Below are 25,170 nucleotides of genomic sequence, written 5' to 3'. Positions count from 1 at the left end.
CAACAGTCACCCTGTGTGTACACCCAGGGTGGACAGACAGCACCTCAGGAAGCAACATGAAGTCCATCGTTGGCAACAACAAATCCCACCCACAGCTTCTTTATAAACCAGGCATCCTCACTCCTGCTCACGAGCAGTCGCTCAGTTGCCTCTGTTATAAAAGCAGCCCTTCTCCTTTCATGCCCTGACACTTAGAATCACAATATTTTCATAGTCCATTGTACTAATCATGCCTTTGCAAAAACCAGGCGACGCGCTGTTTCTCTGGAAAGAACCGTGGCCAGGGCGCTTTCCAAGAGATTGTCTTTGACTGTTCTTTGTGTCCCGGTGCATGGGGTGGGGGGACCCAGCCAGCCTGCCCGCCTCTGGGGGTGCAGGGCCACTTAGGGCAATGCACTACTGTTTGCAAGCACACATATGTGAATGCGCCCCTACGCCCCGACAACAAAGTATCCCAAACCACATTCAAATCGTCATGCACGAGCACAATTCCAGCGCCTGCATCTTGCCGGGGAGCAGGCACATGCCGAGGGGAAGCCGCCGGCTCCAGGGAGCGCAGGAGGAAGGCTCTGCAGCCGTTTGGCACGACTGGCCCGAATCCGCCCTCTCGCATCTTCTGGATGGATTGTCCCCCGCCTTTATGCGCTGGGCCCGAGGGGAAGCGAAGCATCTCGAGAAAAGAGGGCGCGGGGGCCGCGGAGAATAGAGGGGCGGCGGGGGCCCGGATTCGGAGCTAACGGCGACCCGCGGGGTCCCCGGCTTACCTGGCGCGCACACGGCCGGCCGGGCCAGCAGCAGCAGCAGCAGCAGCAGCCGGAGGCCGGCGGGCAGCAGCCCCGGACGGCGGGCGCGGCGGGCGGCAGGGCCGGGGGGCCCCGGGTCCGGCGCGACCCCGCCGCGGCTCCCCGCCGCCATGGCCGCGCCTCGCTCGGCGCCGCGCCGGCTCGCCGCTCGGTCTCGGCCGGGACGCGGCGCTGCGGCGGGGACGGGCCGGAACCGGGCAGGCCGCCCGCCCGCCCGCCGGCCTCGCTGCGCCCTGAGCCCGAGCGCGAGCACCCCCTCCCGGCCGGCCGGCGCGGACCGCCCCGGATCGTCCCCGGGCCCGCCTCCAAGACCGCCTCCGGGGCCGGGCCGCACCTCGGGGCCCCGGGCCGCGGGCGGGGACCGGGCGGCGACCTGCGGCCCCGCGCCCCTCCCGGGCCTGGCTGCGGGCGCGGCGGCGGCTGAGCGCCTGCGCTGGCGGGACCGGGGGACGCCGGTCCCCCGGGCGAGGGGCAAACGGCGCGGCCGCTCCCCAGGCCTCAGTGTCACGCCGCCCGGGCGCCCAGACCCCGGACACGGTAGTGCTCAGAGGGTCGCCTGGAAGGGCCCTGCAGCCCAGGCCCCTTGGTGGGAAAGCGCGCCCTTGGGTGTGCAGAGAATGGCTGGGGACCCGCGTTTGGGGTCGGAGCTCCCTGGGGGAAACGAGGCAAGTGAAGAGGGACCCCTCTGTGCGCCAGGACCTGGCGAATGCCAATGCGTGTTCATTCCCTGGAGAGAGCGGCGCTTTTAAAGGGCTTGCAGAGGGAATTGGCAGTTTGGGACCGTGGTGTTCTGCTGGAGCGCTTGTACCAGGCAGGGTCCAAAGGCGTACGTGGGACACTGTCTCATTATCCAGAATACCGTGGTGGACAGTGGGAAAGGTGAAACATGCACATGCAACACTAGGACCCCGGTGGCCCTGCAGTCCAGTGCCCTGCCAGCCTGGAAGTTCCACTTCAGATGGCTGGAGAATCAGTAAGGGCTCTTCCCCAGAACAAGACTGGGGACACTCCTGTTAGATTCAAGGAAGATAATGGTGAATAAAAGTTAAATTTCGCTTCTGTGGGTGTTCCCAAGGACAGAGTTCCTGGATGGAGTTAGCAGTTGATTTCCTCTCTGGTAAAGCACAGGGCTTTGCCATGCCTGGTCTCCAGCTCCACACTCTTACATGGAGACCTGCCTGTCTTAGCATGTCTGGTCCCTGGGCACCTGGCCCTAAATCCACACCAAAAAAAAACCGTTGCCATCGAGTTGATTCTGTCTCATAGTGACCCTATTGGACAGAGTAGAAATGCCCCATTGGGTTTCCAAGGCTGGAAGAAGTACAGCCAAAGTGCACCTTAGAAGCAAGGATGGCGAGACTATGTCTCACATACTTTGGACATGTTATCAGGAGGGATCAGGCCCTGGAGAAAGCATGCTTGGTAAAGTAGAGGGTCAGCAAAAGAAGAAGACCCTCAAGGAGGCTGCAACAATGGGATCAAACACAGCAAGGATTGTGAGGATGGCCCAGGACTGGGCAGTGTTTCATTCTATTGTACATAGGGTCACCATGAATTGGAACCAACTGGACAGCACCTGACAACAACAACAATCGTCGTAGAAGTCGACTGTCACATATTTCTCCTGCAGAGTGGCTGCTGGGTTCAAACTGCCAGTCTTTCGGTTAGCAGCCAGGGGCTTAACCACTGCACCACCAGGCTCCTTGGCCCTAGATCAGGGGTCTTGTATTGATGCTTTTCTTCCTCCTCTGAACTCATTGTGTAAACACCTCATTTAACCACAGACCGCTGCCTTGGAGTGGTTCTTGAATTGTCCTGTGGCTTATTTTACCTTTTATGAATTTGTGTTTTGCCTCCCATCCAAATTAATATGAAGTCCCAAGATGAGGTCACCCAGCTTAGGATTTCCCATGGTGCCAGGTCTCCCTTATGATACATTTGTTGATCTGAAAAGAGCATCCGCTCCCCCAGTGAGGAAGTCCCCAGCCGGCACCTCTGGGAGCCTCCCTCCACTGGCACCCACATGTCAGGGGACAGGGCTTTCTCCTCCTCATGACGACGCAGGGAGAATGGAATATTTGCCCAGTCCTCAGGAAGGGTTTGACATCAGTCGGAAATAAAAGTGGCAACTTCAAGGTATAGAAATGACTCATGGCCATCAACTCTCCAAGGAAAGTGAGATCCCCAGGGTCCCATAGTCTCCGAGCGCTAAAGGCATAAAGCTTAACATTACCTCTGTTAGGATTTACAGCATTGTGCCTTGGTGTCTTGGAAAATGCCTCCCAGGCTGTAATAGTCCAGCGGGGAGTGTGACTTGGATTGAAGAGGGACCAGTGGGAGAGGTAGAGGGATGTGTGTGTGTGTCTGTGTCTGTGTGTGTGTGTGTAGACGCTCTCCCATGTATAAGCACACACACCTACACACATTTGTGTCTGAGAAGACAAGGCCTTATGGTACCCATTCCAAATCATGCAGCAAACAAATCTAGCGAACCCTTCTGAGCCCCTACTACAGACCTGTTATTGCTATGGAAGGACATAAAAGAAATAAAAGATTGGCTTCTAGAGATTCTCTCATCCTGCCTTCATTTTATAGATTGAAAACAAAAAACAAGCCAGAGGGGCTTGTTTATTTCCCTAGGGCTCAGCCCAAACTGGAATTCTCATCTCCTATTTTCCAGCTAAACCTCACAACCTCTGGGTGAGGGGAAATTAGCCTCAAAGGACCCGTGGTATGGTTTGGAGAGAGAGGGTGGATGTATGCTTTCCTTTCTCTTGGGTAAATACCTAAATGTATGCTTAACCACAGTGCCCAGTAGGCAGGAGCTGCCAAAAATATCCACAGAATTTAATGAAAGGACCTTAAAGACATTGATCTTATTTCATATAATCCTCATAGCAACCTCCAGCTAGACAAAAGAGGCATAATCAAGCCCATCACACAGAGAAGAAAGACTGAGGCCTGGGGATGGGGTTGAGCATTTTGCCCAAGTTCACAAACATCTACTGGCAGAGCGGAGCTCAGAGAGCAGCTCCCTGCATCGCTAGTTCAGAGTTCTCAGAACTATCCCATTGCCTTCCAGCTGTCCTCCACTGCTCCATTTGTTGGTCCTTCGTTCCCATCCCCATTCAGACTGCCCCAAGGACCGAGGGCCCAGGGCAGACTGCAAAGGGAGGCCTTCACACTGTGTATCTAAATAGCAGAAAGCTACATGCCAAGCAACTATGGAATAAAGTATGTTCGAGCCTCCTTCCTTGACAGATACACCAGGTTCAGGTGCAGGACCCTCTGACTCCTAGGAGTTCTGAGCAAAACTTGGCAGCCAGGTGTCTCTGGTCCAGCTGGATGATCTGCTCTTCCCACCCAGGGTCTAGGCATCCGTTCTCTCTGCTTCATGTGCACAACTGTAGACACTTGCTGCATGCCCAAGCTCCACCCCTCCCCTGACAGCCTCCACCCCTCAGCCACTCTTGGAATCAGGAAGACTCACACCAGCTGTGCAGGCCACCCTGGGAGGACAGACTTGCAGAAGGGGCCACGCAGGCCCTGGAGGTAAGCCTGGGCCCAGCTGTACAGGGGATTCTGGGGTGTTGGGTACCTGAGAGGTCCCTGGATGGTGCAAATGGTTTGCACTCAGCTACTAACCTAAAGGTTGGTGGTTCGAACCCATGCGGTTGCACTGCAGAAGAAAGGTCCTGGTGATTTGCTTCCATAAAGACTATGGCCAAGAAGACCCTATGGAACACAGTTGTGCCGAGCACAATACGTGGGGTCGCCATGAGTTGGAGTTGACTTAACAGCAATGGGTTTGGTTTTGGGTACCTGAGCCTGGGGGAGGTGGGCTCCTGGTGGGGTTCTCCTTGCCCTGTGGGGAGAGGTGCAGTAGGATGAAGCCTGGAGTGGGACCCTCTAAAGCTAGGGCTCATTTCTGCCTAGATCTAAGGGTGGACTCCACCTCACTGATGGGATTGTAAAATGGTACAGCCTCTCTGGAAAACTATTTGGCAATTTCTTACAAAGTTACTCTTCCCAAAAAAAAAAAACAAACCTGTTGCTGTCGAGTTGATTCCTACTCATAGTGACCCTACAGGGTAGAGTAGAACTCCACCACAGGGTTTCCAAGCTGTAATCTTTACAGGAGCAGATGGCCACATCTTTCTGCCACGGAGTGGCTGGCAGGTTCAAAGAGCCAACCTTTCAGTTAGTTGCTGAGTGCTTAACCACTGCCCCACCAGGGCTCGTATATATGTGTATAGTTATGTGTATGTGTGTAAGTATAGGTATATCTGAAAGCATATATATATATACATGTATTGTGTGCTGCATATATATTCATAGATATAATGAAGCACATAGAGGACACAGTTATGGATAATTCTTAGACATAACCGACATAACCAAACACCTCACAGGATTAGTTTACTGGATTTGAAGGCTTAAGACCATAGTCTTGTGGAACAACTCAGTCAATTGGCATAATACAGTTCATAAAGTTTATGTTCTACATCTTAGTATGGTGAGTAGTGTCTGGGGTCTTAAAAGCTTGTGAGCAGCCATCTAAAATACAACTATTGATCTGTACTTGTCTGGAGCAACAGAGAAAGAAGGAAACCAGAGACTCAGAGAAGAAACTAGTCTACAGGACTAATAGCCTACCCGAACCATGGCCTTATCTATCCTGAGACCAGAAGAACTAGATGGTGCCTGGCGACTACTGCTGATCAGAGACTCAATAGATGGACCCTGATAGAATGGGAGAAAAATGTAGAACAAAACTCTAATTCTTAAAAAGTCTAGACTTACTGGACCAGTAGAGACTAGAGGAGCCCCTGAGACTATCTCCCTGAAATACTATTTAAACTTGGAACTGAAGCTACTACCGGAGGTCACCTTTCAGGCAAATAATAGATTGGCTTATAAAATAAACAATAACACCTGTGAGTACTGTGTGCCTTTAAAAAATCATCCACCTGAGTGAGCTTCCTGGATCAGGTGGACACTTGAGACTATGTTGGCATCTCTTGCCTGGAGGGGAGATGAGAGGGTAGAGGGGGTTAGAAGCTGGTGAAATGGACACGAAAAGAGAGAGTGGAGGGAGAGAGCTGGCTGTCTCATTAGGGGGAGAGTAACTGGGAGTATGTAAAACCCAAACACGCAGTGCTGTCGAGTCGATTCCGACTCATAAGTACGTAGCAAGGTGTATATAGGTTTTTGTGTGAGAGACTGACTTGATTTGTAAACTTTCACTTAAGGCACAATAAAAATTATTTAAAAAAAAAATCATCTACATGAGACCAAACAGTGAACATTTGGGTGCAGGGAAGCTAGACTAATGGAAACAGAATAACCTGAACGGAACAAGGATAAAGTTGACACACTGTGAAAAATGTAACCAATGTCACTGAACAATTTGTATAGAAATTGTTAAATGTGAACCTAATTGGTTGTGTAAGCTTTCACTGAAAACACAATAAAATAGTATTTAAAGAAAAAAACACGCACACAGAAGACCTCTGAGAAAGCAGAGCCACGACCCCACGTCCAGCCTCAGGAGAACGACTGGATCAAATTACAGCCCAGGGGCAGATGGCGTGTTGTAATGCTGTTACAGTAACTGGAGAAACAGCAAGTGCTTGGGTTACGATGTTAAACGGGAAAACAATGAAACATAAAATGGCTGATAAAAAACAATGTCTGTGGCTGGGAAGGAAGTGTGCAAAACTTAATATTGTTTTATTGAGATAATAGGATAATGAGCATTCTTTGCTTTATATTGTCTTTTCAATAGAAAGTCTTTAGCAGAAGACAACAACGTCTTGTCTTCCTCCAAGAGGAGAGAAAACGAGCAGGTGAAGATGGGTCAGATGTAGACCATTGGTGGTCTCTGTGTGGCTTGTCCCTCTTCAAGACCTAAGTCTCCATGTTAGACTGCAGGGTTTGGAGTATAAATATGAAAATCCAAACAAGGAAATCATCGGTACGAGCTACAGTAACCCACCCATTGCCATCGAGTTGATTCTGACTCATAGTCTCATAGCCACCCTGTAGGACAGACTAGAACTGCCCCATAGAGCTTCCAAAGAGTGCCTGGTGGATTTGAACTGCTGACCTTTTGATTAGCAGCTGTAGCAGTTAACCACTACACCACCAGTTTCTATGAGCTAATAGTAGGTAGGTATAAAAATGGCATGGTGGGGGCAGTGTCTGACCTCCTCTAACTTCATGAGGGGGAGAGAGAATCAAGATCCACAGCCCAAGGCTGAGTGCTATGAGGCCGAGGGCAGACATACCTCCTCTCCCCAAACTTTTTACCAGTGCTGACACTAGCCGTCCCTCCCACAGCACTCCCTACTTCTCTGCTGGGTCCCATAATTTGTTGCAATGGCCCCACAGAACTCACAGACAACACTCACTATTATTGGGTTTCTTAGGGAAGTAACAGGTAATTGATAATCCGCATTGGCACACCCATTGTAACCACCTTACACTATGGGCCGGGAAGCCCACCACACTGTACCATCTTTTGGTATTCTCCTGGTTCTGCTGCCATCGTTTCTCTGCTGCCACTTCTTGCCATCTTTTGCTGTCTCTGGTGTTACAGTTTTCTCTGTCTCCTGGGTCTAGGAGGTTCTCAACACAGGGATCCCAGGTCCAAAGGACACGCTCACTCCTGTCTCTTCTTCTTGTAGTAAAGTACTCCCTTTCCACCTCTGGGATGGCTCAGTGTAAGCCTAGTGGGATGGCAAAACTAACCAATGCCCTCATTAGGGTTCCATACACCTTATTTGCATGGTCACACCCCCACAAGGGTGCCATCCACCAACAAGGCAGGAAATGAACTTGGCTAAGATCCTGATTTTGACTTTTGGCCTCCAGAACAGTGAGTCATTTGCTCTCATGTCCTTAGTGGGTACCTCTGAGCAAATGGTCTCCAATGACCACTCACTTGTGGTATTTCTGTTATGGCAGCACTAGCAAACTAAGACAACTAGGGAGGACCTCCCTCGGTACAACCCTTCCTATTGAGAGGGGAGCCAGAGGAGGGAGCCATCCTCAGAATGCCTGAGACCAAAACCAGGGTTCTTGTCCTGGATGGGTTGGGCTGCAGATCTCTGCCCCCCTTGCAGAGTTTGATGGCATTAATGGCAATTGAGGCCATTTCTGAGGAGAGTTCCAGACCTTGCTTCTCGGTCTGGTTTCCCCACCTCCCCACTACACACCCCCAACCTGCCCCAGATCACCTGGCTCCATCCTCTGCCCAGACTCTCCGTGGCCATTTTCTATACTAGCCCCAAGGCCACGGGCAGCATCCTGAGGCAGCCAAGAGTCCACATTCGAATCAGCTCAACAGTTGGCAGAAGCTATTTTTAGGATCCTCCTTGCTCGCTGGCATTAAACTAACTGCAACACACACGACTGTGTTTTCAAGCTCATCGATTCTGGCTCAAGCTCAGAAGGAGAGTAATAACAACAGTCTAGTTCAGTTCCTTGTGCTTCCTTCTTGTCATGCATTAGCGCCAACTGCATGAGCCTTGCTATGGATTGAATTGTGTCCCCCCAAAATATGTGTTGGCACCCTAACCCCTATACATGTAGATGCGATCCTGTTTGGAAAGAGGATTTTTGTTACATTAATGGGGCCATTTCAATGTAGGATGTGGTGTAAACCTAATCGCTTTAGAGGTCTACAAAGAACAGAGTAGACACAGAAGACAGCACTTACGGGGAAGGACAGAGGCCACGTGAGGACCACCAGGTTATGCCCAGGAAGAGATCCCCACAGCCATGACCATGACATGGACTTCTAGCCTCCAGGACTAGGAGAAAGTACATTTCTGTTCGTTAAGGCCACCCACTTGTGGTATTTGTATTACAGCAACACTAAGGGACTGAGACAAGCCTTATAAATAAAGCCAAACCCACACTAGCTATATGTGCATCCTAACTCCCTGCTTCTCCAGAAAACGTTTCTCGCTCAGATCTCTAGCTCATCACCCTTCCTTGGGCAGTGACACCTGTCCGGGAGACCCTGCGGCTGCATGCTCCACTCTTCCAGGAAGCCCTCCCTGATCCCCTCACTGCATCCGTGGCCTTCGACTGTGCTAACTCGTGTCGGTGTGTCACCTCTGTTACTGGTCTTCATGGGTCCACTCCCCCACCAGCTTGTGAGCTCCCCAAGGGCACAGGCCTTGTCATTTTGTCCCTTTATTCCCCAGGGGTTTGTGCGGTGCATGGTAGGTCATGGGGCTCAATGAATGCTTATTAGATGAATGATGGGAGCTCGAGAACCAAGCTCCAAGCCAGGACATTCCTCATCTCACCCCCTGCCCACCTCCCAAAGCAGAGAATTAACCAAAGGGAAGCACGTGTTTGTCGCTGTTCTTTGGTCCCGTGGCCAGAGGGAAGGGGTGGGCGTCAGCGTCTACGAGTAACTTCTCAAACTTCAAATATGTCACATTGCTTGATCCCTCAGCCAAACACCATTAGACACCAACCACAGGTTGCTCGAGAAGTACAAAAGATCACTTCAGACAGGACATGAACTTGGCCTTGTACAGAGCTCGGTTCACTGCAGTAATTGACATCAGCAAACCTTTATTAAATTCAGCGAACTAAGGCACTTCACCAAAACCGAGAAAGAACAGCCTCTGCCCTTTGGAAATGCCCGTCCCCAGACAAATGTTGGCCAATATTGAATTTTTTGTGACTTATTTTTAAGTATATCGATTTTATTTTTGTTGTTGAGAATATACAGAGCAGCAGTACACTGATTTAACAATTTCCACACGAACAATTCAGTGGCACTGATTACATGCTTCAAATTGTGCAACCATCCTCACTCTCCACTTCCAGGTTGTTACTCCCCCATTAACATAAATTCACCGCCGCTAGGTTTCCTATCTAATCTTTCAAGGCGCTGCTGTCAGTTTGATTCCATACAGGTAGATCTTAAAAGAGCACAATGCTCAAGGCAGACATTCTTTACTAAACTATTGTTTGGCTTTAAGAAGACCTCAGGGGATAATATTCATTTAACGTTCGAAGATGATCTCAGAGCAATAGTTTCAGCAGTTCGCCGATCGTAAATCCTATACTTGGTTCCTGGTAACCAGTGATACTATGGCAAACAAACTCTGTATCTGAGTATCCTCACCTGTAAAACGTGACTGGTAGTAATAGTACCTACCTTGTCGCACCCTCGGCTTGCCCAGTACCGTGTGCCCTCAGCACTCTGAGAATCAGCCTGGAATTGGAGGTTCGGGTGCGAGTGAGGGGCTGCCTCTGCCTGAGACAAGGGCCAGGGTTGAACACGGCTGCCATCATCTCTGCCCACAGAGGACACCTGAGGGTGCCTCGTGCTCAGAACACCAGGGGAATAAGAAATAAAGGACATCGAAGACAAAACATCTGCCATGGAAACAAACGCCTCATAAATATAAAAAACAACACGCCAAAAGCCCCCCATCATCCTTCAGGTAAAATCCCTTCCTTAGCACACCCTGCAACGGTTCTCAGACTCCTGCCAGAAGTCCAGTCACCGGGGCCATCCTTCCACCCCTGAGTGACCCAGACCCTGCCCAGGCCCCTGACCAGGCCTGCCCACCTGCCCTGCGCCTCCCCCTCCCCTCCCCGATGGGCCCCTCCCTGACAGCCCCGCCCCATCTAACTGGGCCCTTCCTGTCAGTCTCCTTCCTTAGCTCTTACCATGATCTGAAGCTGCGTGGCTAATTCCGCGTTTGGTCTAAGCCTGTCTTCTCCACAAAAGCAGAATCTCCACGAGGACCAAAACCAGAAACCAAACCAGCTGCTGCTGAGTTGATCCGACTCATAGCAACTTCACAGGTTTCAGAGTAGAACTGTGTTCCCTAGGGTCTTTGATGGCTGATTTTTCAGAAATAGATCACCAGGCCTTTCTTCTCAGATGCCACTGGGTGGACTCAAACCTCCAACCCTTCAATTGGCAACTGGGTTCGTTAACTGCTAGCACCACCCAGGGACTTCCAGGACAGAGACCATTAATTTTTATTGTTGTTGCTGGGTGCCGTGGAGTTGATTCCAACTTACGCAGCCCCATGTGACAGAGTAGGACTGCTCCATAGAGTTTTCTAGGCTGTAACTTTCTTTGTTATTATTGGAATAATAACAATAGTAACTACCTCATGGGGTTAGATGCAGATTAAATAATTTGATATGCATAAAACCAAAAGAAAAAAAAAAAAAAACCCACTGCCATCGAGTCGATTCCAACTCATAGTAACCCCGTAGGACAGAGTAGAACTGCCCCATAGGGTTCTCAAGGACTGGCTGGTGGATTCGAACTGCTGACCTTTTGGTTAGCAGCCGAACTCTTAACCACTGCACCACCAGAGTTCCAATATGCATAAAGCACTTAGGAAATAGGCTGGCACACAGCAAGCTCAATGTAAACCAAAAAAAAAAAAAAAACCCCAACCTGTTGCTATTGAGTCAATTCCGACTCATAGTGACACTATGGGACAGAGCAGAGCTGCCTCATAGAGTTTCCATGGAGCGCCTGCTATTATCACTGTTCGCCACCATCTGCCCAGTGCCTGGCACACAGTAGGTTATCAGTAAACAACTAAATGAATGAGTGAATGGATGGATGACTGTATTTATATCTATCAGGAAGTTGTAGTAATGTTTTGATCTTTTTCTTTTCAACCGCTTTTTGCACTGATGAAAATCTCTAAGTGTTCTAAACAATTATGATCCAAACAAACCAATACCCAAACTCGATGCTGTCAAGTCGATTCCAATTCATGGCAACCCATGGCAACCCCATGTATTATAGAGTAGAGCTGATCCATAGAGTTTTCTTGGCTGTAATCTTTACAGAAGCTTGTCATCAGGCCTTTCTTTCAAGGAATCTCTGGGTGAGTTCGAACCGCCAACCTTTAGGTTAGCAGCTGATCACAAACCACTCGTGCCACCCAAATAATTATGATGATGTTGTTGTTGTTGTAGGTGCCACCGAGTTGGTTCCAACTCACAGCTATCCCATGTACAACAGAACAAAACACTGCCTAGTCCTACACCATCCTCGCAATCATTGTTGTGCTTGAGCCCATTGTTGTACCCACTATGCCAATCCATCTCATCGAAGGCTTTCCTCTTTTTCGCTGGCCCTCTACTTTACCAAGCATGATGTCCTTCTGTAGGGACTGATCCCACCTGATAACATGTCCAAAGTATGTGAGATGTAGTCTCGCCATCCTTGCTTCTAAGGAGCATTCTGGCTGTATTTCTTCCAAGACAGATTTGTTCATTCTTTTGGCAGTTCATGATATATTCAATATTCTTCACCAACACCGTAATTCAATTCTTCTTTGGTCTTCCCATGCATATGAGGCAGTGGAAAATACCATGGCTTGGGTCAGGCACACCTTAGTCTTCAAGGTGACATCTTTGCTTTTTAACACTTATTTTGCAGCAGATTTGCCCAACACAATGTGTCTTTTGATTTCTTGGCTGGGTGCTGATTGTGGATCCAAGTAAAATGAAATCCTTGATAACTTCAATCTTTTCTCCGTTTATCGTCATGTTGCTTATTGGTCCAGTTGTGAGGATTTTTGTTTTCTTTATGTTGAGGTGTAATCCATACCAAAGGCTGTGGTCTTTGATCATCATCAGTTAATGCTTCAAGTCCTCTTGACTTTCAGCAAGCAAGGTTGTGTCATCTGCATAATGCAGGTTGTTAATGAGTCTTCCTCCAATCCTGATGCCCCGTTCTTCTTCTTCATGTAGTCCAGCTTCTCTGATTATTTGCTCAGCATAGAGACTGAATAAGTATGGTGAAAGGATACAAAACCCTGACTCACACCTTTCCTGACTTTAAACCACTCAGCATCCCCTTGTTCTGTTTGAAAAACTGCCTCTTGATCTATGTTCAGGTTCCTCATGAGTACAATTAAGTGTTCTGGAATTCCCATTTTTTACAATGTTATCCAAAATTTGTTATGATCCACAGAGTCGAATGCCTTTGCAGAGTCAATAAGACACAAGTAAACCTCTTTCTGGTATTCTCTGCTTTCAGCCAAGATCCATCTGACATCAGCAATGATATCCCTGGTTCCACATCCTTTTCTGAATCCGGCTTGAATTTCTGGCAGCTCCCTGTCAATGTACTGCTACAACCATTTTTTAATTATCTTCAGCAAAATTTTACCTGTGTGTGATATTAATGATATTGTTCAATAATTTTCTGCATTTGGTTGGATCACCTTTCTTGGGAATAGGCACAAATATGGATCTCTTCCAGTCAGTTGGCCAGGCAGCTGTTTCCAAATTTCTTGGCATAGACGAGTGAGCACTTCCAGCACTGCACCTGCTTGTTGAAATATCTCCGTTGGTATTCCATCAATTCCTGAAGCCTTGTTTTTCACCAATGCCTTCAGAGTAGCTTGGACCTCTTCCTTCAGTACCATTGGTTGCTGATCATAGGCTACCTCCTGAAATTCCTTTTGGTACAGTGACTGTGTATTCCTTCCATCTTCTTTTGATGCTTCCTTCATTGTTTAATATTTTCCTCGTAGAATGCTTCAGTATTGCAACTCAAGTCTTGAATTTTTTCTTCAGTTCTTTCAGCTTGAGAAACGTTGAGCGTGTTCTTCTCTTTTGGCTTCCTAACTCCAGGCCTTTGCACCTGTCATTATAATACTTCACTCGGCCTTCTCAAGCTGTCCTTTGAAACTTTCTGTTCAGCTTTTTTTCTTCATCATTTCTTCCATTTGCTTTAGCTACTTGATGTTCAAAAGCAAGTTTTAAAGTCTCTTTTGACATCCATTTTGGCCTTTTCTTTCTTTCCTCTCTTTTTAATGACCTCTTGCTTTCTTCTTGTATAATGTCCTTGATGTCATTCCACAACTCATCTGGTCTTTAGTTGTTAGTTTTCAATGTATCAAATCTATTCTTGAGATGGTCTCTAAATTCAGGTGGGATATACTGTCATGAATTGAATTGTGTCCCCCCAAAATGTGTATCAGTTTGGCTAGGCCATGATTCGCAATATTGTGTGATTGTCTACCATTTTGTCATTTAATGTGATTTTCCTATGTGTCGTAAATCCTATCTCTATGATGATGAGATGGAATTAGCGGCAGTTATGTTAATGAGGCAGGACTCAATCTACAAGATTGGATTTTGTCTGGAGCCAATCCCTTTTGAGATATAAAGGGGAGAAGTGAGCAGAGAGACTAGGGGACATCATACCACCAAGAAACAAGAGCTAGGAGAGTAGTCCATCCTTTGGACCCAGGGTCCCTGCACTGAGAAGCTCCTTGACCAGGGGAAGGTTGATGACAAGGACCTTCTTCTAGAGCTGACAGAAAGAGAAAGCCTTCCCCTGGAGCTGGTGCCCTGAATGCAGACTTTTAGCCTTCTAGACTGTGAGAGAATAAAATTTCTCTGTTAAAGCCATCCACTTGTGGTATTTCTGTTATAGCAGCACTAGATAACTAGACATATACTCGAGGTGGTACTTTGGGTCTCGTGGAGTTGTTCTAATTTTCTTCAGCTTCAACTTGAACTTGCATATGAGCAATTGATGGTCTGTTCCACAGTCAGCCCCTGGCCTTGTTCTGACTGATGATATTGAGCTTTTCCATTGTCTCTTTCCACAGATGTAGTCGATCTGAATTCTGTGTATTACATTTAGCGAGGTCCACGTGTGTACTCACTGTTTATGTCATTGAAAAAGGTATTTGCAATGAAGAAGTCACTGGTCTTGCAAAATTCTATTGTGCAATCTCCAGCATCATTTCTATCACCAAGGTCATATTTTCCAACTACCAATGCTTCTTCTTTGTTTCCAACTTTCACATTGCAATCACTAATAATTATTAATGGATTCTGATTGCATGTTCAATCAATTTCAGATGACAGAAGTTGGTAAAAATCTTGTTTCTCCATCTTTGCCATTAGTGGTTGGTACGTAAATTTGAATAATAGTAGTATTAACTACTCTTCCTTGTAGGCGTACGGATATTATCCTATCACTGACAGTGTTGTACTTCAGGATAGATAATTATGATGGTGACCAATTAATTCATAGTTCATTTGATGCTGGCTTTGTTTTTAAAGACAGAGACACCAAGTTAATGAAATATCTACCTGTTTCTAACTTCTGAGGGTCTTTCAATTATTACACAATGCCTTTGTAGTGCCTATAAGGTCATCTTAAGATGCTTGCTACCCGTTCTGTTGATGTGATGTAATGCACTCTTAGTTTTCTTTGTGAGCTGCTCGTCTTGTATTTGGAGATAAGTTGTATTTACTCATGATGGTATGTAGTGTGCTGTTTCAGTACACTGGTTTTAGATGAAGACAGACCTGACTTCAAATGCCCACCTTACCACTTAACTGTAACTTTGGGCACAATTTTCCTAAACCTTGGTTTCCTCACCTAAAAACGGAAATGTTAATATTTACTTCATAGTGTTGTATGAAAAGAAGTTAGACAGCCAGGTAAGTCACTCCGAATTGCAATTTGCATCTAGTTAAATACGCAGTGACACCAAGTATTATTGCTAGATTCTTTGCTGGAGTTTTAAGAATTTTGCAACTACCTTCATAAAGGATGTTGGCTCCTTTTTCTTTCAAATATTTTATTGTGTTTTAGGTGAAAGTTTACACAGAAAATTAGGTTCCCATTTAACAATTTATATACAAATTGTTCAGTGACGTTGGTTACCTTTTTTACAATGTGTCAACATTCTCAACATTTCCATTCTGTTTGTTCTGTTTCCATTATTCTAGCTTCCCTGTCCCTCCTTGCCCCCTCAACTTTGCTTTAGGGTAACTGTTAGCCATATGGTCTCATATGATTGATTGTTTAAGGGAGCACAATACTCGCAGTGTTGTTGTTTATGGGCCAATCTATTATTTCACTGAAAGGCAACCTCTGGGAGTGGCTTCAGTTCCACGTTCAAAGAACATCTTAGGATGATAGTCTCACGGGGTTCCTCTAGTCTCTATAGGTCCAGTAAGTCTGGTCTTTTTTAGGAATTTGTATTTTGTTCTACATTTTTCTCTCATTCTATCTGGGACCTTCTATTGTGTCCCTGGTCAGAATGGTCAGTAGTGGTAGCTGGGCACTATCTGGTTCTTCTGGTCTCAGTTTAGAAGAATCTGTGGTTCATGGGGGCTATTAGTCCTGTGAAATACTTTCTTCTTTGAGTCTTTAGTTTCCTCATTCTCTTTTGCTCCAGACAAGTAGAGATCCGTAATTGTATCTTAGGTGGCAGAATATTGGCTTCTAATAGCAAATTTAAGGCATTTTCCTTATCACCATTAAGAATAGCGCCTATTCAAATCACAGAATTAATTTGGGATCATGCCACCTTTTTCATTTTTCTGAAAAGAACGTTTATATTTTTATTACACACTGTGGAAATCTCTATTGCTAAAGAAATTGTTTTCAGTTGTTTTCTTTTTAAGAGAAGCTTTAGGTTCCTAAATAAAGTGGCAAAGAGCTAGGCTTTTCCTCCTGAGAACGTCCACCAGCAGTCGCTCAGGTGTGGGATTACCTGTTACTAAATCATGGCAGGGTAATCATTGGGATAAACTCTAAGTAGTCCTATTTGTGCGTTTCCCACGCATCCTACTGAGCACAGTGATGGCCGGGATAGCCAGAGCTCTGTTCCAGCTTTTTCTATTGCCTGTCATTTTTAAAATGTTTATTACGTTTATCAAAGCAGTACATACAGGCAAGTAATTCTTTTTTTTAACCATATACTTCTACAAGCTTTTTTTTTTTTTCTTGGCAGCCATGAATCATTTATTTTAAATCTCTGACAGAATGAGTGAATTAATACAAAATACACTATACAAAGTGGAAGTATGAAGATGAGTTGTCACTATTATTTTGAGAGGCAATAATGAGTCATCTAAAACCCACCTGCAGCCAGCTGTTTAGAGCACAAGGACTCCTTTAGCCTAGCAGGAGAATTCTAAAGGTAGTTGCAAATTATGGCTTAGCCATTCAGGGAGAGACTGGCTACACCATCAGGCTGGCCCCACCGCTTCTGTGTTCTCTGCTTCCTGACCACACTAGCCAGGCTCATTCCGCAGCAACAACCTCATCTCACTGAGAAAAATAAATGCAACAGGACAGGACTTCCTCCTCCTGCCGACGCCATGCCTACCGGTAGACTCACGCACACCCATATTCCAGGCTTTCCCTCTGGTTACAACGGAACAAGCACCCATGATCTTATCAAGGTGAACCCTTCCACCTGGGCTTTGGTTCCCAAATGTCCCTGCTGGCCTTCTTCCATTATCCCTCTTTTCTTGCCTCAGTATTTGTCACCTCTTCCCTTGGATTACGTGTGGTAACTTTTCTTTTTTCTGTCTTTTTTTAATTGTGCTTTAAGTGAAAGTTTACAATTCAAGTCAGTTTCTCATGCAAAAACTTATACACACCTTGCTATGTACTCCTAGCTGCTCTCCCTGTAATGAGACTTCACACTCCTTCTCTCCACCCTGTATTTCCCGCATCTATTCAGCCAGCTCCTGTCCCCTCTGCCCTCCCATCTCCCCTCCAGACAGGAGCTGCCCACATACTCTCATGTGTCTACTTGAGCCGAGAAGCATACTCCTCACCAGCATCATTTTATGTCTTACGGTCCAGTCTAATCTTTGAAGAGTTGGCTTTGGGAAAGGTTTTAGTTTTGGGCTAACAGAGAGTCCAGGGTCATGTCCTCTGGAGTTCCTCCAGTCTCAGTCAGACCATTAAGTCTTGTTTTTTACTAGAATTTGAGATTTGTACCACACTTTTCTCCTGCTCCACCAGGGACTCTCTGTTGTACTTTCACAAGATTTTAACAAAGAAAAAAGGAATCCTCTGCTTCCCCCGTCTCAGCTCCAGTTGTCACTTGCCAGAGGCCACGCTGTTCCTTTTGCTTTATCTTTCCACACTTCTGCTGCTATGGTTGGATTTTTTCAATATCAGAGATTTTCTACTTATTACCTACAACTGTGGAAGATGAAGATTTACGTCACATACACTCACTTTTCTTAAACTTCCCCCATCCTCCCAAATTAGTTATATCCCCATTTCTTGTTGAAAAATCTGCAGTGTTTATGCTATCGTGAGCATGTAAACATAATCCACAGTTAAATAATGGCATGTGCTCTATATTTTTCATGCCTTTTAAGTTTTACTGTGGTGAAAATATACATAAGAAAACACATGACATCTCAACAGCTTCTCCACGTACAGTTCAGTGACGCTGATTACGTTCAAGTTGTGCAGCCGTTCTCAACCCCCTTTTCTGAGTCATTCCTCCTTCATGAACAGAAACTCACCGCTCCCTAATTAAAATCTCCCTCTTTCCCCCTCTTTGGTTCCTGTGTATTTGCTTATTTGTCCTTTTGTGATTGACTTATTTTGCTCAGCATGATGTTTTATTTTCAAGGTTCATCCATGTTGTGGCATGCATCAGGACTTCATTTCTCTTTATGGCTGGGTAGTATTCCATTTTTTTTAGTATTCCATGATGTATACAGACCACATTTTGCTTATCCATTCGTCTGTTGATGGACATTTTCGGTTGTCTCCACCTTTAGGCTATTATAAAAAGTGCTGCGATGAACATTGACATACAGGTTTCTGTTGGGGTTCCTGCCTTCACTTTTTCTAGGTATTGACCTAGGATTGGGATTGCTGGGTTATATGGTAGTTGTATGTTCAACTACCAAACTGTTTTCCACCACTTTACATTCCCACCAGCAATGGATGAGGGTTCCAATTTCTCCACAACCTCGCCAACACCCGTTGTTTTGTTTTTGATCATTGCCATTCTAATAGTGGCAAGGTGGTATCTCATTGTCCTGTGTACTCTAGTTTTTTATGACTTCTGTTTGAACGATTGACTTAGTTTTTGTTTCTTTGCTTAGCTCTTCCATGGACCCATCACTAATTCATCACCAAACTTTCCACCAGAAGTACAAGTCTCCACTTAATAAATCCAAAAACATATGATGATTGTCAGTTTCTCTTCTTCATCTGTGGTGACATCCCTCCCACTCTCTGCCACCCACTCCTATAGCTGGACTGGCTGCTCTCTGGGCTCGTGGAGGAAAGTCCTCTTGGACTGCCCTCAGATCACAGAAAGCACACCCGTCAGAAATGGCTCAGCGGCACGTTGAGGAGAAGCAGCCACTGTAGGACACTCAGCCAGGAGCCAGCCAGTGCATTTTAGATAGCAAAATGGTCTCCACTTTCCTCTGTATTCTAACCAAATATTCTAGTTGAGTAACTATTGATAACTAAGACAGTAGTAACTGACTTAAATGGAATGAGCTTTGTATTACACCATTGAAGCCAACATTTTATAAGAATGCCCCCATAATTCCTGGTGCTCTTCAACACGTGTAAACATATGTTACCAATTGTCTGTGTGTATATATATATATACACACATACACATATACGTATATCTTTACAGATACATGCCAGCTACGTAAAGCTTTGAAAAGACATGAAACAAACTTTTAAATGTTTTCAGATTTATTTCATTTTTATTCTCTTTCCCTCACTGCCCATATACCCATACATACGCACAGCAGAATATATATATACACAGTCAGGCGCAGGTACCCAGATAAACAAACCTTTGCCAGATTTCGTTTTATGAGCTCTGTAAATCCTCTAACCAAAAAAAAAAAAAACCCTTTGCCATCTAGTTGATTCCGACTCATGACAAACCCATGTGACAGAGTGCAACTCCTCCAGAGGGTTTTCTTGGATATAATCTTTATGGAAGCAGATCTCCAGGTCTTTCTTCCATGGTGCCGCTGGGTGAGTTAGAACCGCCAACCTTCACGTTAGTAGCTGAGTACAAGCCACTTTCGCCACCCAGGGGCCATAAATTCACCAATCAACGTGAAAGTGAATTCCTGGTGAATTCCACTTGTACCGTTGATGTAGAGACCTTTCATCCACAGACACCTCTCCTCTCATTTTCATCGTCTGACTCTTCTGTCTAATGCGGGGCTGGAAGCTTGGCCAGCCCACAGCCAAGCCCAGCCCACCACCTGGTTGGTGTTTGTGAATAAAGCCTTGGTCTCAGGACCCTTTCCGGGAGCTTCCCTACCGTCTAAGGCTGCTTCCCTGCTACAACGGCAGTAGCCGCAGCAGAGACTGTATGGGCCACAAAGCCTGAAATATTTACTAACTAGCCCTCTACAGAAAAATTCTGGCAACCCTGCTCTGACAGGAAAAGGGTGTATTACTACCCTTACTCCGCTGACATTCAGCTTGGCCCCGGACTTGCAGGGCCTCCAGGTAGGATCATACATCCCACGCTGTGGATGCTTGGTGGCCACATGCCCTCCTCTGGCCACTGCTGTGAGCAGGAGCTTAAACAGCCGGTCTCTGGTTTCCCCACCAAGATGAAACTGACCGTGATGGGCACACACCCAAGGGAGGAATAAATCTTTTGTAAGCTGTGAGACCTGGGGGTCGTTTGTTGCTGTGATATAACCTATCATGATGGTATGTCTCTCTGCTGTGTCTGAGCCCTGCTTGTTCTTGTACTTTGGACTTGGAAAGGCCTGAGCCCACGTCAGATTCTCTTCAAAACCTTCACTGGAACCTGTCCATGCATGCTCACTGCAGCACTTTTCACAGTAGCCGAAAGGTAGGAACAATGGAAATGTCTATCAACAGATGAATGGACACACAAAATGTGGCATATATACACAATGGAATACTAAAACCCAAACCCACTGCCCAAGTCGACTGAGACTCATAGCGACCCTTAGGACAGAGTAGAACTGCCCCCATAGGGTTTCCAAAGCTGTAATCTTTACAGAAACAGACGGCCACATCTTTCTCCCTTGAAGCTGCTGGCAGTTTCGAACTACCGACTTTGTGGTTAGCAGCCTAGTGCTTCCATGCCACAACATGGACGAACCTTGAAAACATCGTGCCGAGCGAAGTCAGTCAGTCGCAAAAGAACAAATACTGTATGATCTCACTTACATGAAATAAACAAATATATAGAAACCAAGGATGAGTAGTGGCTACCAGGGGTGGGAACAGGGCGGAAAGGGGTTAGCTTTTGCTTGGGGGCATTGAATTTCTGTTAATAGTGGTGGAATGATTTGGGAAAGGATAGTGAGGAGGGTGGCACAATTTGAAGAATGCGATGAATGTCACTGAATCATACACGTAGAAATTGTTGAGATGGTGTATGTTTCGTTACATGTATTTTCACCACACACATACAAAGTCAGAATCTCACCTGGAAGGAAGGAGAAGATGGTGGGCTATGCTGCCAGAGGAGGGGCCGTGACCCAGAGGAGGAACAGAACAGCCTGCCCACAAAGCCCAGCAACCTCCCATCACCATGCCTGTCCTCAGGTGTGGACCATCTCAGCCACCAGGTGAGTGTAGGTGCCCAGCACCATAACCCCTTAGAAAACACCTGATTTCCCTCCTACCCATCTCTCTCACCTGATAGGTGGGCCCAGGCAGGGTGTGTGAAATGGGCTGGAGTAGGTGCAGAGGCTGTTGGCTCGAGACGTACGGGCTAAGAGGCAGACATGGTTGAGGACAGCAGGATTCAGATGTCAGGAGCCCCAACTCCTGGAGATGCCAGAGGGAGACATGTGAACATATGGAGGCAACAGGCCAACTAAAGAAGAGTCCATCAACAGCCTTATGAACGTATCTGCCCATTCTCAGGCTATAGAAAAGTATACACCAAAGGAAGACATTTCTAAGTTTTCTTTGGCCAGACAGCCCCTCTAAACCTTGAAAGCACATATAGTCAACTCAGAGTAGCAGATGTGTCTTCATTAAACTGAGAGCTTGCTATGGATGCTGGAGGGAGGCAGTGCCTCTTCTGAATAATGCAAAAATTGAGCGAGATAAATATCTGGGAGTGAGCTCTTGGGAGGTACCATGAGAATAAAAAACTACTTTTTTTTTTTTTAATTAACTTTTATTGAGCTTCAAGTGAACGTTTACAAATCAAGTCAGATTGTCACAAAAAAGTTTATATACACCTTACTCCGTTCTCCCACTTGCTCTCCCCCTAATGAGTCAGCCCTTCCGGTCTCTCCTTTCGTGACAATTTTGCCAGCTTCCAACTCTCTCTATCCCCCCATCCCCCCTCCAGACAGGAGATGCCAACACAGTTGCAAGTGTCCACCTGATATAATTAGCTCACTCTTCATCAGCATCTCTCTCCTACCCACTGTCCAGTCCCTTTCATGTCTGATGAGTTGTCTTCGGGAATGGTTCCTGTCCCGGGCCAACAGAAGGTTTGGGGACCATGACCGCCGGGATTCCTCTAGTCTCAGTCAGACCATTAAGTATGGTCTTTTTGTGAGAATTTGGGGTCTGCATCCCACTGATCTCCTGCTCCCTCAGGGGTTCAAAAACTACTTTTGTAAGATGAATGCATGATTAGTTCACAAAAAACTGACCATGGAAATGTAAAGCAAAGAGGAAATCTCAATAAAGATAAGCCATCCGAAACTGCACAAATTTCATCGTGTTATTGTATAATAGGCTATAATAGTCTTTGATGTGTAATAGGTAGAAATTAGCATGAACATTTTTCTAGATATCTGCCATGGTGGTTAAAGTTGTGTGCCAACTTGACTGGGCCGTGATTCTCAGTGGTTTGGCAGTTATGATGTAGTTTTGCAGTGTATAATGATGTGATCACCTCCATGATGATCTGTTGTGAGTAGCCAATCAGTTGAAAGGGCATTTCCTTAGGAGTGTGTCCTGCATACAACATAGGTGGGCTTTCTGGCAAGGCTCCTGGGTTTTCTCTTGCTCTGGATCCTGAGGCTGGCTCCTGTTCTCGAGACTTGAGCTAGCAGCTTACCTGCCATCTTGCCTACTGATTTTGGGATTCATCAGTCTTTGCAGACTGTAAGCCAGAACTCTGCTGTTTGACTTTTCAATCTTGGGTTTCCCAGTCCCTGCAGTTACGTGAATCAGAAGCCTCCAGCCTGACCCATGGACTTGGGACATTCCAGCCTCTACAACTGTGTGAGCCATTTCCTTAATATAAGTCTCTCTCTATATATATACGCTTTACTAGTTTTGCTTCTCTAGAGACCACAGTCTAAGACGATTGGTGTCAGGAGTGGGGTGCTGTTCTAACAGATACTTAAAATATGGAAGCCGTCAGAACTTCCTCTACCTAAGAAAATAATAAACTAAAAGTAATACTGCATTCCTGGAGGGATCACAGAGATTACTGCTACCATCAAAGACTTGACGGATGCCGGGGTGGTGATTCCCACTGCATCCACATTCAACTCACCTATTTGGCCTGTGCAAAAAACAGATGGATCTTGGAGAATGACAGTGAATTACTGGAAATCAGGTGGTAACTCCAACTGCAGCTGCTATTCCAGATGTAGTTTCATTGCTTGAACAAATTAATACATCTCCTGGTACCTGGTATGCAGCTGTTGATCTGGCTAATACCTTTTTCTCCATACCTGTTTCAAATGACCACCAGAAGCATTTTTGCCTTCAGCTGGCAAGGCCAGCAATACACCTTCAGTGTCCTACCTCAGTGCTATATCAACTCTCCGCCCTATCTCATAATTTAATCTGCAGGAACCTCATGCCACCGAGAATAAAGAACCAGAAGGGGAGTGTGTCCTTTGGACCTGGGGTCCCTGCGCTGAGAAGCAGCTAGACCAGGGGAAGATTGACAACAAGGGCCTTCCTTCAGAACTAACAAAGAAAGCCTTCCCCAGGACTTGGCACCCTGAATTTGGACTTCTAGCCTCCTAAACTGTGAGAGAATAAATTCCTCTTTGTTAAAGCCATCCACGTGTGGTACTTCTGTTATAGCAGCAATAGATAGCAAAAACATCTGCCCAGAAGAATCTCTAAGGAAACAAGATGTGTTCTGTGTCTTTTATCAGAACATGCTTTATAACACATGCTATAGAAGTTGTCCTGAGAGGCAATTCCCATGCTGAGGATGAGTATAAACTGGTAGAGAAACTCTGGAAAATAATTTTGAAATACATTTGAGGCTTTAAAATATTCCTATCTTCTGAGGGCACAGAATATTGTTTCTAGAAATCTATTCTAAGAAAATAATCAGAAACACAGACAAAGATTTATGTGCTAAGTGCCGCAAACAATAAATATCCAACAATAGACTATGATTAAGTAAATAATACACTAAAATGTAATACCGCCATGCAATGTAGTAATTGTGAGTGTTTTCAATTATGTAGGAAAATGCTTACAAAACAGTATTAATCCAAAATAGCATAATATGAAACTGCATTAATAGTATGCCCTCGATACTTTAGAATATGCGCATGCCTGAAACCAGAAGTAGATGGTGCCCAGCTACCACTAATGGCTGCCCTGACAGAACACAGCAGAGAGTCCCTGACGGAGCAGGAAAAACTGGGGTGCAGAACTCAAATTCTAGTAAAAAGATCAGACTTAAAACCATTCCCGAAGCCAACTCTTCAAACAAAGATTAGACTGGACTATAAGACATAAAATGGTACTCATGAAGAGTGTGCTTCTTAGTTCAAGCAGACACACAAAATTAAATGGGCAGCTCCTGTCCAGAGGTGAGATGAGAAGGCAGAGAGGGACAGGAGCTGGTTGAATGGACACGGGAAACCTGGGGTGGAAAGGAAGAGTGTGTTGTCACAGTATAGGGATAGCAACTAGGGTCACATAACAACGTGTATACAAATTTTTGTATGAGAAACCAACTGGAGCTACAAACTTTCACCTAAAGCACACTACAAAAAAACAAAAAAGATGTGCATGAGACTGGAAAAAATATCATAGAATACTAACAGTGATTATCTCTACCTAGAGGTATTTTCCATAACAGTATATTATTATATTTCCAAAAAAATTTCTTTGGGAAATATGCCAAAAACATAACTTGTAGAGTACTTCAAGAATATAGTAGGATATTGTATTTAAAATAACAATATTATAAATCAATTTTTTTAGCTCTAAAAAGTACTTATAATAAAACTTATACTTTAATACATTGCAATAAAAATAAAAAGGAAATTAGTGCATACATGCATAAAATATAAATGAATTTTATTTATGAATGTATAGATGTATAAATTTAAAATAAAAGGTACAAAATAGGAAAAAAATACATGAAAAGAATATATGCCATAATCAAGCAGGGACTCTAAGAGTGTTTTTCATATAATGAAAACCATTAAAATAGTCATATTAGGTGATTTAAGCAATAAAAGTTATATGATTATATCGAAAGATACCAATGCTACTAAAAGTTTCTAGCAAACGAGAATAGATGTTATCACCCTTATTATATTAAAAAATATTTGTTTAAAACCAACAATTAAC

The 25,170-nt window shown here is 45.4% G+C and overlaps 1 protein-coding gene across 1 annotated transcript in view; it reads right to left on the bottom strand.

The window, feature by feature from the left end:
• The window catches only part of KIAA1549 (KIAA1549 ortholog), a 119,625-nt gene extending 118,710 nt beyond the window's left edge, over positions 1-915 (bottom strand). Inside the window, exon 1 of the mRNA XM_049894605.1 lies at positions 765-915. Coding sequence (XP_049750562.1) covers positions 765-915 — 151 coding nt within the window. The remainder of the gene's footprint in view (positions 1-764) is intronic.
• Between the last annotated feature and the right edge of the window lie 24,255 nt (positions 916-25,170).

This window comes from Elephas maximus, chromosome 8 (assembly GCF_024166365.1).
Source record: "Elephas maximus indicus isolate mEleMax1 chromosome 8, mEleMax1 primary haplotype, whole genome shotgun sequence".
NCBI lineage: Eukaryota > Metazoa > Chordata > Mammalia > Proboscidea > Elephantidae > Elephas > Elephas maximus.
Note: the sequence above shows the minus strand (reverse complement) of the source record. Positions and strands in the feature narration are given on the sequence as shown.